Source organism: Ochlerotatus camptorhynchus, unplaced genomic scaffold, assembly GCF_037179485.1.
Source record: "Ochlerotatus camptorhynchus isolate MF236.1 unplaced genomic scaffold, CSIRO-AGI_Acam_v1.1 ptg000008l, whole genome shotgun sequence".
Lineage (NCBI taxonomy): Eukaryota > Metazoa > Arthropoda > Insecta > Diptera > Culicidae > Ochlerotatus > Ochlerotatus camptorhynchus.
The window spans coordinates 262,740-281,481 of NW_027040500.1; the positions used below are offsets into that span (position 1 = coordinate 262,740).

The 18,742-nt window shown below is 38.4% G+C and overlaps 2 protein-coding genes across 4 annotated transcripts in view; one reads left to right on the forward strand and one right to left on the reverse strand.

Moving 5' to 3' along the window:
* LOC135698986 (transcription factor Maf-like) overlaps positions 1-18,742 on the reverse strand; it is a 197,038-nt gene that overhangs the window by 99,003 nt on the left and 79,293 nt on the right. The gene's annotated exons all lie outside the window — the stretch shown is intronic.
* The window catches only part of LOC135698883 (solute carrier family 35 member F5-like), a 96,618-nt gene that overhangs the window by 22,439 nt on the left and 55,437 nt on the right, over positions 1-18,742 (forward strand). The window contains exon 8 of the mRNA XM_065219030.1: positions 16,252-16,740. Within this exon, the coding sequence (XP_065075102.1) occupies positions 16,252-16,561 (310 nt within the window). The 3' untranslated portion in view covers positions 16,562-16,740. The remainder of the gene's footprint in view (positions 1-16,251; positions 16,741-18,742) is intronic.

Consider the following 18,742-nt stretch of genomic DNA (forward strand, 5'->3'; position numbering starts at 1 on the left):
TCTCATTACAGCTAAAAAACTACTTTTCGAAATCATGAAACTATGAGATATTATAATAATAATTTGTATATGTAAGATGCCAGAAGAGGGGGTAAAGATTGTTTATGACACATAAAACGAGTCAATTTTGCTTTCAGAGGGTCACAATTAGCTGTTTTAGCTGTAATGAGTAACCGTCATGAGTGAGTACTATTCGTTACAGCTAATCGCTAATTGTGACACTCTGGAAGCAAAATTGACAGGTTTTATGTGTCATACACAAACTTTACATCCTCTTCTTGCATCTTACATATACAAATTATTATTATAATATCTCATTGTTTCATAATTTCGAAAAGTAATATTTTAGCTGTAATGATTATGTGCAGGCCTGCTACTACCACCGAGCGGTATGTGTGTAGGCGTTTACACAGATGGCAGGGAAGCGAGGCATAGCGTGGATGACCTTCACTGTGGTGCACTTGATCGAGGCGCGGCACTCAGGGCACACAGGCGCACGATAATGGACGAACGATGTAGATGTAGAGACGGGTGCTCACCAGGGTTACCAAAACTACAGATAAATCTGCATTTCTACAGATTTTTCAGAGTTTTTAAAACCAAGATTATGTATTCACATACAACAGATTTCTATGATTTTAACACATTACACAGATTTTTAAAATATGATCAAACATTTTAAAAATTAAACTTGAGGTGTTCAACAACAAAACATAATTTTCACAGTGTAATTTTACCATCAATAATAATTATATCCATCCATGTTTTTTTAGCAATGTAAAAAGAGAATGAGAACTGTCAGGGGTACGTCAATCTATCCAGCGGGACAAACTTCATGAATTTCAAAGTTGATACGTGTTTTTGAATGTACCAATAGCGTACCATAGCGTACCTTCAAGGATTTTGAACGTATCTCAAAGCTTCCCGGAAAACCCGTGTCCCGCTGGATAGACATACGATTTCAGCAATGACCAAGTCTATCGATCAGATTTCTACGGAAATGTGACGTACCAAATAAATATAATATAATTTTGGTTACTGTTTTCTTGAACTAAACGTTTTCCCCAAACCAAGTCATCATAAAGGAATACCACTTGGTTGCAGATCATTCTGCTTGAAAAAAAAAAACCCCCCTTAACAACAACCCGAAAAAGACATGTACTTTAACGATCATTTTTTACCGGGAAATAAATTTTAAGCAAACCACAATTATGTAAAAACAATTAATTTTTTACATGCAGAGCCAACATTTAAAAAAAAATACTTAAGAGGAGACATACACTCGATGAATTACGAACAACTGACTGCAAAACATATCTGGTACCTCTATATATACAATTATATTAACATCCAAAGTCCATTCTTTTTTACATATTCTGCACACAAGAAACTTTCTGCTCCTCCCCATTTATAAAAAAAAACGGCGGGAAATCTTATCAGGTGTGGTTGCACATCATTCTGATTGAACCTGAAAAGATATAAAACAGCGCTGCTGTCGTGCTTTGGCTCATTGCCGCTTCGGACGGCGTGGCGCTTGGTCCTGCACCAAGCAGGACCAAGTCAGCGGCTAAAGGTGGATCACGGCGTGACCACCACAATGAGGAATGAGACTTGGAAAATCAATGTATGTAAACCCCCTCCCCCTACACAACAACCACCCCACCCCCCCTCCCTTAACAATAACCCGAAAAAGACATGGACTTTGACGATCACTTTTTTCCGGGAAATAAATTTTAAACAAACTGCAGTGCGGAATGCAAGAGATACTGTTCATATTTCTCAAACCACAGACCGATACTTTCAATACTGAAGATTTGAACACAGTGCGTTTTACAAAACCAAATTCCACCAATATTAATAAGACTACTCTTCTAGGACAGAACTTCATCCAACCGATGATTAGAAGATCATCGTGTGACTTCATCATGGCATATACTTGATACCTCAAGAACTTCTTCAATCAACAAATGACGAACTATTAGGCCCACGAACATCTTAGAAGGGACAAATTTCAACATCACCCAACGGTTCTTTCGGAACCACAATATCAAGCGGCCCTTTTAAGGGCCATAACTATAATTTAAAAAGTTAATTTTAAAATTTAATTGCATATAATGGAAATTCAAACAGTTACCAGTGTCTACGCCAAAATATGTAACGACTTGTTTAGGACCACACATTTGAATTTTCATAATTTACATTCCAGGAAAAATACTTGACCCAACATTGAACACTAACACTAATAATATGGTTTTTATGTGTCCCACACATGAATTGTTGCAACGTAATCAACAAATGATATCTATGTGTCGGCCACATACTTAATATGTGTACATATAAAAACTATGCGTGACCACACATACTATTCATTTACGTATAAATTTCATGTGTACTTCTGAGTTGATTCTGTTGATGTGTGGTCAAATGAAAATCATGTGGAATTTCACATAGATATTTGTCAAGAAAAATGTGTAAATTGTTTTGAGTGAACCATAACTTAAACATTGAAATACTTGAAAATTTTAAGATAAAGTATAATAGTCAAAAATGCATGAAAAACATCAATTTTGTGTAGTTCTACGTCATACTGCGGTCGTGTCTAGGACACAACCCTTTAATTTTTTGTTGTGTAATCACGCCGGTGCACACTGGGCAAAAAGTGACAAAACCGCGACTAAATTGAATATCTCGGCTGCCAAACGGTTTCAGTCAACATGTTATACATATTCTCAAAGGAAAAACTCTCCTGAATTGATTGGTGAAGGTCTCATTGGCCGGAGACTTTTGCATACCGAGATAGAGGGCCGGGATCAACCCGAGTTCCCGGTAAATTTAGGAAATTCCACTATCTATCGACATAATTTTAGACTTTACTTAACGTATATTACTGAAAATTGATAGTACTATGCATATATCGTAAAAAGACACCCTCAGGAAAACTCTCTAGCCTAAAGGATCCGGAACGACCGATAAAGTGGCCACATTATAAAAAATGTCCTAGAACCTTGCGATATTTTCTATGTTGTTCAGAATCAAGAGATCAAAGCGTATTTAACTTGGAATACATATTTTGGAATATGGTGGCCATATCCTGGTTCACCTGATAATCTGGATTGACCGATAAAGTGGCCTCATTATAAAAATTGTGCTAGAACCTTGCGATTTTTTCTATGTTGTTCAAATCAAGAGATCAAAGCGTATTTAATATGGAAACTATATTTTGGGATGTAGTGGCCATATTCTGGTTCTCCGGATAATCTGGATTGACCGATAAAGTGGCCACATTATAAAAATTGTGCTAGAACCTTGCGATTTTTTCTATGTTGTTCAGAATCAAGAGATCAAAGCGTATTTAATATGGAAACTTTATTTTGGGATGTAGTGGCCATATTGATAGCCATAGTAGGTCGTATAATCTAAACTGTTCAGCATTTGTCTACCGCAAAAGTTGGGGGTAAATTTCAATATGAGGTATTGTGATACGTGTAAAATTAAAAGACTTATCTAGGCCTATCCGGGCCTCTAAAAAAACGATATTCATTCCTTATATCTTACAATACTGGACATAAAAACTAAAACATCGTGATTTGATGTGTCGCATGTCCATGATCTGTTCGATCGAAAATTGGTTCATGGTATTCCAAAACATCCGGTAGTGGCCTAAGAGGTGGTCGAGGGTACTCTTTGAACAGATAATTTTGACATTTTATTAAAAAATAGTATGAGACGATTCAAAAGTATTTTTTTTAAATTATTGTGATCTACCATACATTGAAAAAATTTACCCCATTTAAATCCGGCATTACTCTGAAATCAAGTGCCCAATTACAGTTCTTCAGAAACATATCGATAATTAACAAATACAACTACAGTACCGGACAAAATAATAAGACCTCGTGATTTTTTCTCTTCAAGAAAATTTGATGAGCTGTAACTTTTCAGGACGGTTTCAACATTTCTGAAATGTTGATTGCTGGTACATGAACTATTCAAGTTATACCGGTATGGTTTTGAGTTTGGTTGGTTGAATTTGTATACTTTAACTGCCGGTTTTTGGGAGAGTTTACAGTGCCAATCGATGCTATTATAGATATAATTTTGTTCTTTTATGATCAATTGAGCTGAAGCCTTCTTCACAGAACTTTAAATGTGTACAATTTTTCGATTTAAAGTACCAATTTTTATAAAGCACCTGCCAGTAGAGGGATACTAGGGATTTTTTAAATGAAAATAGTTTTAATTATTTGAATATGAACAAGATTGTTAAGAAAAAGATCGTAGTTTTGCAGGACTGTTAACACGTTATGACAACTTCTACGGTCAATCCAGATTTTCCGGAGGATATGGCCACTTTACCCCAAAATTTAAATTCTTTATTAAATTCGCTTTGATCTCATGATTTAGAACAAACATATAAAAAATCGAAAGGTTTTAGAACAATTTTATAACGTGACTACTTCATTGGTCCATCAAGATTATCTGGAGAATTAGAATATGGCCACTTTATTCCAAAATATGTATTCCAAGTTAAATACGCTTTGATATCTTGATTCTGAACAACATAGAATAAACCGCAAGCATGTAGGACATGTTTTATTATGTGGCCACTTTATCGGTCAATCCAGATTATCCAGAGAACCAGAATATGGCCACTATATCCCAAAATATAGTTTCCCCATTAAATACGCTTTGATCTCTTGATTCTGAACAACATAGAAAAAATCGCAAGGTTCTAGGACATTTTTTATAATGTGGCCACTTTATCGGTCGTTCCGGATCCTTTAGGCTAGAGAGTTTTCCTGAGGGTGTCTTTTCACGATATATGCATAGTACTATCAATTTTCAGTAATATACGTTAAGTAAAGTCTAAAATTATGTCGATAGATAGTGGCATTTCCTACATTACCGGGAACTCGGGTTGATCCCGGCCCTCTATCTCAGTACGCAAAAGTCTCCGGCCAGTGAGACCACCACCAATCGATTCAGGAGAGTTTTTCTTTCGAGAATATGTATAATATGTTGACTGAAACCGTTTGGCAGCCGAGATATTCAATTTAGTCGCGGTTTTGTCATTTTTTACCCATTGTGCGGTGCACAGTGGTTCCAAGGGTATCAAAACACGCGCTTTATTATTTACGCTGAAATGGTTGATTAAAGGTACTAGGTGTCTTCTGAGAAGTTTCTCAGGTAACAAGACTCCTTCTTATGGTTAAAGAAAATTAAAGAATAATCCACCTAAAAGTGAGATGCAAAATTTATTTTTTCATGTGATGAGATACAAAAAAAATGTGTTGAGCAAAGCTGTAGAGAACATTACTGTGAACAACTTTGTTGAAAACTATAACTTTCTAGTTCTTATAACTGCTGAGATATAAAGGTTTTTTTTTGTGGGGACATCGTTAAAATCATTTTTTTACCTGTAGCTTTTTCTACAATATTTCTACATGTTTGGCATTTTCTACAAAGATGTTGGAAATTTCAAATTACATATCTTTTTAAAAGACTGAAAATTGCTAGGGTCGTTTGGGGGTGGTCTGGTTTTGATCCCGAGTCATTTTGTTAGTCACTAGAAATAACCCAGGTTGCTTGGTTATCCATTTGTATGCCTATTTTTACAACTTCTCGATAACAGTCCCGTGGTTTCACAAAATCGCCATTTCAAATTCTGAAAAGTGACAAGCTTCAATGATAGCAATATTCAGTCTTTTTAAAAGATATGTAATTTGATATTTCTAACATCTTTGTAGAACATGCCAGACATGTAGAAATATTGTAGAAAAAGTTACAGGTACAAAACTGATTTAAACGATGTCACCTCAAAAAAACTTTTATATCTCAGCAGTTATAAGAACTAGAAAGCTATAGTTTTCAGCAAATTTGTTCACAGTAATGTTCTCTACAGCTTTGCTGGACACAATTTTTTTGTTTCTCATCATATTAAAAAAAAAAAAAAATTTGCATATCACTTTTAGGTGGATTATTCTTTAATTTTCTTTTACCATAAGAAGGAGTGTTGTTACCCGAGAAACTTCTAAGATGACACCTAGTACCTTTAATCAACCATTTCAGCGTAAATAAAAAAGCGCGTGTTTTGATACCCTTGGCACCACTGTGCGGTGGTGTAGTGGCCACCGGTGCCGCTTATCAACACAGATATCATCATAGATTTTCTGGACGAAACCGAAAACCGAGAAAATTTCCAAAACAACGGAGCGCGAAACTCGTCGACCATACTTCTTGCTAGGACGCAGTGGAGTCTATCAATAATTCGTCTTACACCATTCATACAACAAATCAGCATTAATCACAGTACCGGATTTGCCATTGTCATTTAAAGACTTCACGCTATATGGACAACATTATTTTTGCCATCGCCACTGGAATAATTGATTCTCGAAAAACCTCCGTTAAAATTTTATTCATTTTTGTGTCAATGCCAACAAAATGTGTAATTGCATGCAGTTAAGGACATATCTGTTTGATCACTTTAACGGCTTCTCGCAATTGTTTTGCTTAATTCATTTAATTTCATTACAAATTTAGCTAAAAACTGCACATGTTCGTCACTGACAGCATTGCCACTGACAATTGGCATGGTTTCCCTTGAAGATGACATTTAGCTCGAATGAGCGACCAATGCTGTTTTGTCAATATCACCGAGTATAGTCGAAATTTTGCAGCGCTGACCGAAAATATAGAAGCGTTTACCCTACTAAAAGCTCAAAAACACATGAGTTAAATCTCTAAGGTAACCTTATCTTGAAACTTCAAGAGCACACATGTCTACTACCACAAAACTTATAATAATGAAAATATAATTCCATGTTTGTTACAACAGCAGTGTCTCATTATTGTATGTTTGCTGGGAGCTGACATGTATACTCTAGAAGTTTCAAGATAAGACTTCCGTAGTGTTTCATCTTAAAGTCTACAGCAGTTTTCAGATCGTACTCCACGTAAACATAGACTTACAGAGATCAACAAGCTTGCGATTCAAGGTGCTTCGTGGTAAAAAAAAACAATTCAAACGTGAATACAAATACCTATTTATAATGTTCCGTAGAGGATTGATATGAATATTAAATAATCTTAATTTATAGAGAAAGCAAGAAAAATGGGCTCACAGGATTGAGTCGCCAGCACTGAATTTAACTTCAGAAGTCAGACGGCTGTGTATGTGGATATCAGTTATTAATTTGTGCGTTAAAACATTTGAATAGCGTAATACGGGGTAGTCACATTGAGTGCTGAGGACCACATTCACACCTCTCACGCCAAAGTCAGGAGTTCAAACCACATTTTCAGTCACGCATGAACCAAGAGTGTTAAAGTAACTATGTAGGGTTGAGAACTACTTGGGCCTATCGAGCAGAAAACTTCAAATAAATCCTTGATTTCAGAGTTAACAAGTCAATTATGCGTTTGGTACGATACTTTATTTAATAAGCTATGGAACAAAGTCAATGAGAACGCGTGATATGAAGGTTTGCACCCATTATTCCCAAAAACAAAAAAAGCGCTCCGACCAAATCAATTTTTATCTTCATCCGATAGGCCGAAGTGCATTCATTGACGTTTCATTTCTCAACGATTGGTTTCTCTTTATCAAATCTTATGGTACATACGGAAAGGTAAATAAATTTGGAAGCCATCAGTAATAATAACATTCCGTTTGGTGCTAAACTGTGCTAGATTAAGAAAGACTAAATGCCGGTTTGTATTTAATAGGCTGGAAATGGGGTAGTTAACCCTACTTAAATATAATCAGGCTTGCAACCGCTCATTACAGATAAAATGCAATTTTTCCTAATTATGGAACTATAAGATACTATAATGATAGTTTTTATTTATAAGATGCAAGAAGAGGTGGTAAAGTTTGTATATGACATATAAAATTTGTCAATTTTGCTTTCAGAAGGTCACAACTAGCGATTTTATGATCGCTGATTTCTCGCTCATCGCGTTGCTCATCGTTACAGCTAATCGCTATTGAGCATTTCTAGCTCAAATCGTTAAAAAAATGTCAATTTTGTCTCGACCCCTTCTGATTTGAATGAAACATTGCTCACGTTTTCGCTGCTACTAATGGTTGCATTTTTCATTTAAATATGATTTTTTCCTCCAGAGTAACTTTTGAAAAGGGCGTATAAAAAAATGGATTATTTTTTTCCAAAAAATCATAACTTGAAAACTATTGATCTGATCAAAACGGCATATGAGAAGAAGTTTTAGGTAATTAAATTATCTTTGCGGAAAAAATACACTGAAAGAAAAAACTTAGTAAATTAGTATTTAAAAAACGTAAAACGATAATTATCTCAAAACACCCCCCCTTCGATCTTTATAATTTTTTTTTTCAAGAAAATTGATGGAATACTCTTAAATTTCGTGAAAAGTGTATGCTGGTTACTTTCTTAAAAAGAAAGCTATAATTTTTTAAACTTTTGTTGATTTTTATAAGTTGATGAAAATGCATATTTTTTTATAAAATAATAATTTATTTGGATTCTAGGCATAATTTTCGATAACTTTGCATCTAGAAACTTTTTTCTTAAGTCCAGCCGTTCTCAAGTTAATGCGAATTAAAAAAATATAATTATAACAATTTTCAACATATTAGGCCATTTTCAAATGTTCGTCGAGATGTCTGTAGGATCCAGTGGTGGAGGTCTTCAATATTTATTGAAAAAACACTTAATACGTCTGTTCGTCTTCAATTCTATATTTCAACTGACTCCCGTTTATAATTCACCCTCCATACTGCCTTCGTGCCCTCACCTTCGTGCCCTCACCTTCTTACTCTTTTAATCTGTCTCTCGTAAACCATCTCTTTTCTCTTTTTGGTCACAACCCTACATCCTTCTCCTACTCTCTACAAAAAAAATAATGAAAACAAAATGTAAAAAAATCAAGTATATCGTTTAGGCACTTTTTTTGTTCTGACAGGGCGACTCTCTCCGTCTGGCTGCTTCATTCGTTTCCGTGACAGGCAAGGCTTCTCGAGGTCAACTGCATCCTCCTTCTCACTTGTTAGGTACTTTTCCGTGGACATGTGTGGTGGCGTCTGCGAGGTTCCTTCTTCCGATGATTGCTGTTTCGAGGGTTGCTGGAGACCTGTAGAAGAATCAGAGGTGGTGGAAGATGATGGCCACTTTTTTAAGTGAGCAACTGGGCGCCGGTATTTCACTCCGTCTTCGTTAACAATGATTGTATCATTACCGGCTCGTTCAAGGACAGTAAACTTCTCCATTTTGAAGGTTGGTTCGAGCTTGCCAGATTCGTAACTCTTCATCATCACTATGTCACCGGTAATTATATCAGACTCTTTAGCGTGTCTACGATGATCTGCGTAAAGTTTGCCTTGCATTTTTTTCATCGCGTCGTTTTCTCGAATGTGTTCATCTCGGCTCCAATGCGGATCTGTCCGCAGTGATGGCAACAGATCCTTAACGGGGCGTCCAGTTAGCAGCTCCAGGGGGGCTTTCTCAGTAACCGAATGGGGAGTGGTGTTGTACATGTAAATGTACTCCTCGAGACTCTTCCTCCAATCTGTTTTAAGAGCTTTGGAAATCCGTAGCGCCTTCAAAATCCCTTGGTTCTGCCGTTCGACCAAGCCATTCATCTGAGGCCAATAAGGTATGGCATTCACCAACTTGATATTCCTGCTGACACAAAATAGAGAAAACTCTTCGCTGGAGAACGGTGGACCATTGTCCGATCGAATCGTCTCGGGATACGTGTGGTCTTTGAAAATCCGCTCAAGTGCTTCTATTGTCTTGCACGCAGTCGTGCTCCTCATTTCCACAACATGAAGATACCGACTGTAGTAATCCACTACAACTAAAAACGTAGCGAACTCTTTGGCTGACAGAAAGTCAATGGCGATATCTTGCCAAGCCCTTTCCGGCATTGTTTTGCGACTCATGGGTTCAGGTGGACCTAAGCTGCTAACAGCCGAACATCCCACACATTCCTTCACAGTACTGCAGACATCTCTATCCATGCATGGCCACCATAAGTAATGTCGTAAATTCCGACGCATTGCTACAATCCCGGGATGTCCACGGTGTGCAATCTCTAACGCTCGACGACGTAGCTTCAGTGGTAATACAATCCTGTTCTCACGTACCACGACACCATCAATCAATCCTAATTCTTTACTGAACGCCTGGTATCGAAAAAGATTTGATGGCCAATTCTGTGACTTCATAGCTTCAATAACTCCCGTAAGCGTCGAATCACGTACGGTCTCATTACGGATCTCATCAATTGTTATAGCCACCGGTGACTCCCCAATTGCACAGAGGAAGTGTTGGGTATTTTCATCAAACGGTGCATCTTTCTTGGTACACAAACGAGATAGAACATCTGATATGTTGCTCGTTCCCTGAATATACTTTATTTGAAAGTCGTAGGGCTGAAGGCGTAAAGCCCAGCTCTGCGCTCGTGAACAAGCTCGCCTTCCATCTCTGTACTTCCCTTCAAAGATGTATTCAAGCGTTTTATGATCCGTGAAGATCGTAAAACGAAGTCCAAATAAGTACAAGTAATACTTTTCTACCGCCCATACTACAGCTAGTGCCTCTCTCTGCGTCTGAGGATACATTCGTTCAGCATTTGTCAGACTTTTCGAGGCAAAGCTAATGATTCTGGGCCGCCCTGCTTCGTCACGTTGGATTAGCACCGCTCCCAAGCCTACTGGGGAGACATCTACATAAAGCTCCGTCGTGTCTTTGGGATCAAAAAACCCCAATTTCCTTACTTTTGTAGTTAATTCCTGTCGAAGATCATCAAAAGCAGCTTGCTGACTTTCTCCAAAAGTTTCAACTTCTCCACGAATGAACTTTCGAAGGGGCTCGGTACGGGTGGACAGGTCTGGAATGAAGTGACCTACAAAATTCACAAGCCCTAAAAAGCTCCGAACTTCCTCTTTTGTCTCTGGCGTTCGGAAGTTTCGAATTGCCTCAATTTTCTCTTCTGAGGGACATATTCCCAGGGCACTCACTTTGAAGCCCAGTATTTCTAACTCTGTCACTCCAAACACGCACTTTTTCACATTCAGTTTCGCATTGTTACTTTCCAAGACGGACAGGACTTTCTGCAACCTGATGTCGTGTTCCTTGCGCGTGCTTCCGGCGATTACAACATCGTCTATGTAAACTACAACTCCGTCGATCCCAGCCAACATTTCCGTCATCACCCGTTGAAAAATTTCCGGGGCGCAGTTTATCCCGAACATGAGTCGCTTAAAACGCATCAACCCTTGGTTTGTCATGAACGTTGTTACTGAACGGGAATCCGGATGCAGCTCTATATGGTAATAAGCCGAGGTCATGTCCAGTCTTGAAAAATATGTTGCTCCACGAAGTTTGTTTAAGAAGGTGTCAATCACAGGGATTGGATAGTGCTCTCGTTGAATTGCCTCATTAGGGAACTTCATATTTACACAGAGCCGAACGTCATCTTTACCCTTGGGTACAACCACTAATGGTGAAATCCAATCAGGTGGGCTTTTAACCGGCTCAATGATATCCTGTTGGAGCATTTCCTGAATCTTCTGATCAACCTTATCTTTCATGGGTTCTGGAATCCTGAGATAAGCGATCTTCCTAGGTGGGATGGAGGGATCGACTGAGAGCTTCACCTGCACATTGGGGAACTTCGGGAAGGGGCTCACAGTTGCTTCTACTTGGTGGACATCTAAACCAACTTTTAAAACATTCAGCTCTTCAGCAGTTGTTTTACTCAATAATGACTTGTTGGCACCCTCTATCACGAAAAACTCCGCATAAGTAGTCGGTTTTGAGGGATTGACAGAAATTTTGGACTCAAGAATGGCTAGAACACGAAGCGGTTTCTCACTAGCGTATGAAGAGAATTGGCGGTTACAGCGGACGTTTCGCTTAAAGACTTCTACTTTGTTCCTCTGGAGTTCTGTCCAAACCTCCTCAGTAATGGTATTAATCGCAGCTCCAGAGTCAATGAGGAATTCAACGGGAAAACTGTTGATCATACACATTATGATTCCATTGTTGTGGGAGTATGAGGTCACCTAGTAAAACAATGTTTTATTGTTAATCTCTTTTGTTTTATTCCTGACAATTTCTGTTGCTGAGTTTACATACTGCATCAACTTAACTGGGATCCTACAAACCCTCATTGAAAATGTGAACAATCAATTTACCTGTTGAATATCTTCCGGCACTGGACGACGAGGTAGTTCTTCGTTCCAATCATCTCCCGAGGTGATGATATTGGCTTCCTCCTTCGGTTTCTTCCAGGTCTCATGACGACCGAATCGCTTGTAGATTCCCGCCCGGCATTTCCTACCGAAGTGGCCTATTTTCCCGTAACTATTGCAGCGAGCCTTCCGGGCTGGGCAACTTTGATCCTCACTCGAATGACGGTACGAACCACAACGATTGCACTCGCTTCCCATTCTTCTCGGTCCCGACTGGAATGGCCGTCCTTTGGCTTTACCTCGGAATGCTGTTCTTGTACCCCACTCTTGCTTCACCGCCGCAACCACGGCTGGTTCTTCCTTCAATACCTTTGCTTTCTCCTTCTGCTTAAGGAGCATCTCTCTGTTCATAGCGTAGTTGGTGATCTCGTCAAGGTTGAGTGTACCTTCGAGCCCTTTGTCTCGGACCCGTTCATCAAACGCTGCCATGGTCACTTGCTGCAAAATCTCGATTTCTTCTCGATCTTGAAATTCGCAGCGTGCTGCCTGAGTACGCAACCTCAGTAAAAATCGACTGAATGGTTCAGATTCCGCTTGCTTGAGTGTACGGAATAATTCGAGTTCGATTCGAATATTACGCTTCCCGATGAAAAATTTACTCAGCCTCAAGACCGCATTGTCGTACTCAGGAATTTCTTTCGGTATCAAGGGTACCGGAACCGGTTCAGGGTATACCTCTTCTGGCGCCGGGCGCAAATTGTAAAAAATGCGCTGCAATCCACGTCCTCCACGAGCTAGCAGCAATACTAGTTTCTCATGCTGGGACTCGATACGTTTCATCTCCAGAATAAGCTCGAAGGAACGGTACCATTCCTCCCATTCCCTTCTGCGGTCTGATGAATCGACTGCCTCGTTGAAGGGTTGCAGCGGCCAATCCATATCGTCCATGATTCTACAGAACCGAGAAAAAGATAAACACAATAGTTGCTATTACTTTTCCACATCGACCACATTATTGGTTTTCATAAACAAATGTTTATGTCCTTTTATGTTTCCCCACTGTCATTGGAACCATCGATTACTTTAAACATTCATATACATACGTTTTAGACAAGCTTTCTTAGGCCCCGTTGAATGTTTACTTGCACATACACTTTCCTAACATCAGCTAGTCTTTTCACTTCATATACTACGTTTAATCACGGGAGAGACAGCAAATTTTCTCACTATGTGATTTGCCAAGTATGAAAGCACCCTCTTAACTGGGTCATAAATAATTATCCCATAACAAACAAAAGCAACACATATGCATTTTGCAATTGAATTGCATATCTTACAGCTATCGCTTATAGCACATGTGTGTGGTTTTCGTGTTTTGGCAACAGAAAAATGACCGCTTAGCACCCCCGTGCGTTCAATTTAACAACTTTTCCGCTATGGCTCGAATGGACTCGTGGATGCTCCACGCTACGGTAAGAGTGCCAGTCTCAGGGTCTCAGTTTATTTTCTTAGACAGTGTGCTACACTCTCTGTGAGTGGACCCACTTGTTTCTTATGTGCTACAATTCTGACAAGATCGGACTCACATTTCCAATTGCTGACTGCGTTGAACGTATTGTCTTACTCGCTCAGCTTTCTGTTGCTGGACTCAGTTTACTACGACGTTCAAACGGACTCTCTCTCTCTCTCTGCTATGGTACTGCTGGGCTCGTGGATACTTCACGCTACGATAGGACTACCAGGCTCTTTTTTTTTTGCTGTAGCGTGCTACACTCTTTGAGAGTGGACTCTCACTCTATTCATCTTTCGTATTAAAATGCCTGTGAGATCGGACTCACACTTCCACTTGCTGACTGCGTTGAACGTTCGGTCTCACTCGCTCAGCGTTTCGTTACTGGACTCGGTTTGCTACGACGTTCGAACGGACTCTCTATCTCTCTCTCTCTCTCTCTCTCTCTCTCTCTCTCTCTCTCTCTCTCTCTGCTATGGTACTGCCGGGCTCGTGGTTGCTCCACACTACGACAAGTATCAGTCTCAATCCATTTATTTTTCCATCATTCCACCGCTGCCAACTTTGCCTCTCCATGCTTCGTGCCGCGATGCCTATCTGCCGGGCTCACACCCGCTGGACAACTGCACGGAATGTTCGATCTCACTCGCTCAGCATTGCTGCTATTTCATTCAAAATACAAAACGAAAAATGGCCCCTGTCTTCAGTGGTCTGCGTCTGTTCAATTATTATCACGAGGCACACGGTACTACACTGTACAATGATGATCCTACACCCCAACTATCACTAGAACTCAAGCTCAGAACTCAGAACTCTCTTCACCTTAAGACCATCGCTTGTTTCCTTGATTAGATTCAACCGACAGCATACGTACATTTCCACCAGACAATCAAGGCGGCCATATTGTTGATAAAAAAATCATTTCAAATTTCCATAACAGAAAAAAAAATATTGTACTGACACTATTATCACAATTTCCCACTCAACTCAATATCCATTTCATCATTTGACCACGATTTTAGAGGAAAAACAAATTTCTAAGCACTTACATTTTTCACTCACCTATCGGCTGCGCCAATTGTAGGATCCAGTGGTGGAGGTCTTCAATATTTATTGAAAAAACACTTAATACGTCTGTTCGTCTTCAATTCTATATTTCAACTGACTCCCGTTTATAATTCACCCTCCATACTGCCTTCGTGCCCTCACCTTCGTGCCCTCACCTTCTTACTCTTTTAATCTGTCTCTCGTAAACCATCTCTTTTCTCTTTTTGGTCACAACCCTACAATGTCCAGCAACGAGATTTTATTTCATGATTGTATATTAAAAACCAAACAATTCATTCACAGATATGGTAGCTGTCAGACTTACCCGTTTCTATCTAGAGGCAGCGGAAGAGAAGCACGTTGATGTGGTCAAATGAAAGATTTATGCTCTATTGTGACCCTCCGAAAGCTAAATTGACATGTTTAATGTGTCATACAAACACTTTACCTTCTGTTCTTGCATCTTGTAAATAAAAATTATTATTAAAATATTTCATAGCTTCATAAATCCGAAAAATAGCATTTTAGCTGTAATGAGCATTTGCAAGCTTGCTTATGACGATAAAAAACAATTTTAACGCACTTGGAAAAACCATTGGAAAATTGTGTTTAGCTCTACGTTAGAGCAAACTCATTTCTTTTCATTCCTTACTATTTGAGAGGTTGTCAACCACTTAAGTGCTGTTTACTGAAAATCAAATTTTTCATACATAAAAATTGACCATTTTCAACCAGTTCTATCAAAATCCGAAAAGAATGGGATATTGAATTGTATAACAGCCAAATCAAAGTAGGTGAAATCTCTAGAAGACAATGGACACTGGAGGGTTAAATATGTTGGTTCCGTTCCAGTCGTATGTTTCTTAGCAAAGATATCAATTGAATCCCAAAACAATTTAAATGCATCCTAAACATATTCTGACGTTCCAGAACTAGTTAATGAGCACATATATTTTCTAAATATTCAGATTTATAAGCTCTGTCGAGGAAAAAGCTACATAATAACGAGTTGCCTTATAGCGAGGTATGACTTTAAAAAGAATTGATGCTCAATTTTACCAACAATCAATACGAAACTAACGATTTTATATTGGCTCACTACTTGACTAGCCTATTGGTCCCAAGCAAATCGATTAACGTAGCCCATTCTAGTATAAATTTCAGTACTACACTATGTTTGTTTTGATTCGCTATGAAAGTTTGACAGATAAAGTGAGCGGTTCGTGGATTTTCCTATGTTTGAGGGGTGCATCGATTAGCTTGGGACCGAAGATAGTACCAGAGCTGAGCCAAAAAGTTGAGCTCGTTTCTTCGGGACCTTCTGGTCTTAGAGTTACCTCTATGATTTTACCTAGCAAAATAATGACTATTTTTTAGATTACTCAATATGATTAATATTGATACAAACAATTACTACTGAATTACTACTGCTCAAATTGTTGTTACAGTTTGAGTCACCTAACTCGAGATAAAGGCTATAATCTACATATCATTTAACATTCTTTATTTCTAGGGGCTGCTTTTTAACGTCGTCCTTGATTGGAACTGTAGCCATCTCGTTACAAATTCCAGTAGCGATGCTGTTCGATATGCTGCTTCACGGCAAGAGCTACCCATTGCTGTTCTATCTCGGCTCGTTGCCGATGTTCCTTTCGCTGGTGCTCGTAGCCTTTCTGATGAAGTTCGATGACTGTGATCCTTTGCTAAAGTTCTGCAAACTGGTCTATAGGCGGCTGCGGAACTGTCGAAAGACGAACGTTGTCCGAATACCGGACCTGGAGGAACAACACGAGTCCCTAATAGATGACAGTCATGAGAATTAGGTGATTCTTTGGAAGGAGATTGCAGATTCGGGCATAAATGAACTTGATTTTAGTGAGAAGAAAGTGTTTTAGCTTTTGTTTTATGATCAGACAAATGTTTCCTACCACATTGGGCAGGTTTGCAATAGGAATTGTGCGTTATAGTTGAAGTTGTTTACTATTATCATTTGATTTTTTAAGTGACATTAATCTTTGTTATGAAACATTTGAAAATCTCACGTTTATCAAAATGTATCGTGCAAACTCGAATAAGTTTATAAAATTTTTAGTTGTATGTGTCGCCCAGTGTCGTTTGGAATCTATCATTATGGCCCTTTTAAAATGTATTAGCTATAAGTGCAAGAATGAGAAGAATAAAACAATATATAAAGTGCTAGTGAATTACTTTGTACATGGCTTTGTACAACATTTAGATAGATTTCGGTTTAGCACAAATGAGGCATTTCAGAAATGTTTTTGTACCTAGCTATTAGATTTTGGTGTCTAAAGCAATACGAAACGTGTGCAAATCGGTAAGGATAAAGGAAATTGTAGGGCACAATATCGTATTTACATACATCAGATGTATATTTTTGTACAAAAAATGCATGTTCACCTTCATCTTAATTTCAGCAATTGGTTCCAGTATTATCTTGCCCCAAAAGCTTGTCACTTTTTATTTGTTTTGAATAACTTCAAACTGATTGGCTATTGAAACTCACTTATTAAGTAAAGCACGTATCCTTTGGTGTAATCCCAACTGATTGATGTATACACCCCTCACACACAACTCTACAGTATCTACACTCTCACAAACTATGCAACTGTCAGTATATAGAGTAGTGATCAAAAAGTTTAACTATGGCACATACAAAGACACCACACAACAATTACATTCCTACATAGGTTAGGTTCTGAGGAAAATTAAAAAAAAAAAATCTAATTTGTGATAATCTAGCTAAGGTATACAGTAAAGAAACAAAAAACCACTCTAAAACGTGTAGAAAGTTTAATAATCTGTATTACTCGTAGTAGCAAGAGTTGACTTATACTCCAGAATAACGGGCAAAATGAAAGAAACAAATAGAAATCACCCAAAGTGTGTCTCTCACTACAAAGACTAATGATTTTCGAACAATAAAAGTGGAATACAAACTTACAACAATGTTCTAGACAAACCATAGACATTCCAATTTTACACCATCAAGAAGACGACTGAGGTTTAATTACTAAAGTATCCGAAGTTACTGCTATTCCCCGTTTACTCTAAGGTTAATTACATTTGCTATGGACGTCATTTGTAAATATTGAAGGTAAACTTTTCATCCATCGACCATCTCCACAAACTTCTCGCTACTTATTTAACTCATAAGCCCTGTTTTTGCGCTAATTTCAAGCAGCAGCATCAGCATTTGCCGAATCACACGCTAAAACAAATTGAAAAATAAATAAACCAGAAAAAAAAAATAATTCGCTATGTCATTGACAATGTTGCCGCCCGTCGACAAAGAAAAAAACACCAGAACCGTCTTTAACGAGTTAATTGATCCATTCGTTCCGACCTTAGACCTTTAAACGTACGTATACGCGCCATGTCTATTTGTACAACGTGCCCCTACACGGATGTAGATGGCATGGTATAATATGATTATTTTTTAATACGGAATCATTGATTTTTTCTCCAACTACTATCATTAAGCCAAGGAATGTAATATATGCGGTTTATACTCATGAGCTTCAGAAACTGTAACGTTATCTGTATTAATGATTCGGTAGAAATGTACTATATATGGAACTCAAGTCAACATACTGTCTATGCCAAGTTGATCAAAGTAGGCTGCTTAGTGTATTTGAAAAACCAGTACTCGTGGTTTTTCATCCCTAGGAGCTCCAAGAGGTAAGACATAATTTGGTTGCGTTGGGGAACTCCCCTTTAGAACCTGGCGGAAATGCAAACAATTTAGTTGGATGTATTTAATAAGTTTAAAACGAATTGTTTCCAAGACTAGGTGCATAAGCAATCCCAGTTCAACCCCTGGGATCGATCTCAGTTGGCACCGTCGGGATTTTCTGCACTGAGGTAAAAAATCTAGCGAGATTCATCGTTTTGCCTTATGTTTATTTGCCACAAGAAATCGGTAAGCATTTCATTAGTTTGCCTTATGAATTTAACTGAATTTCATCAAACAGATATCACACCTT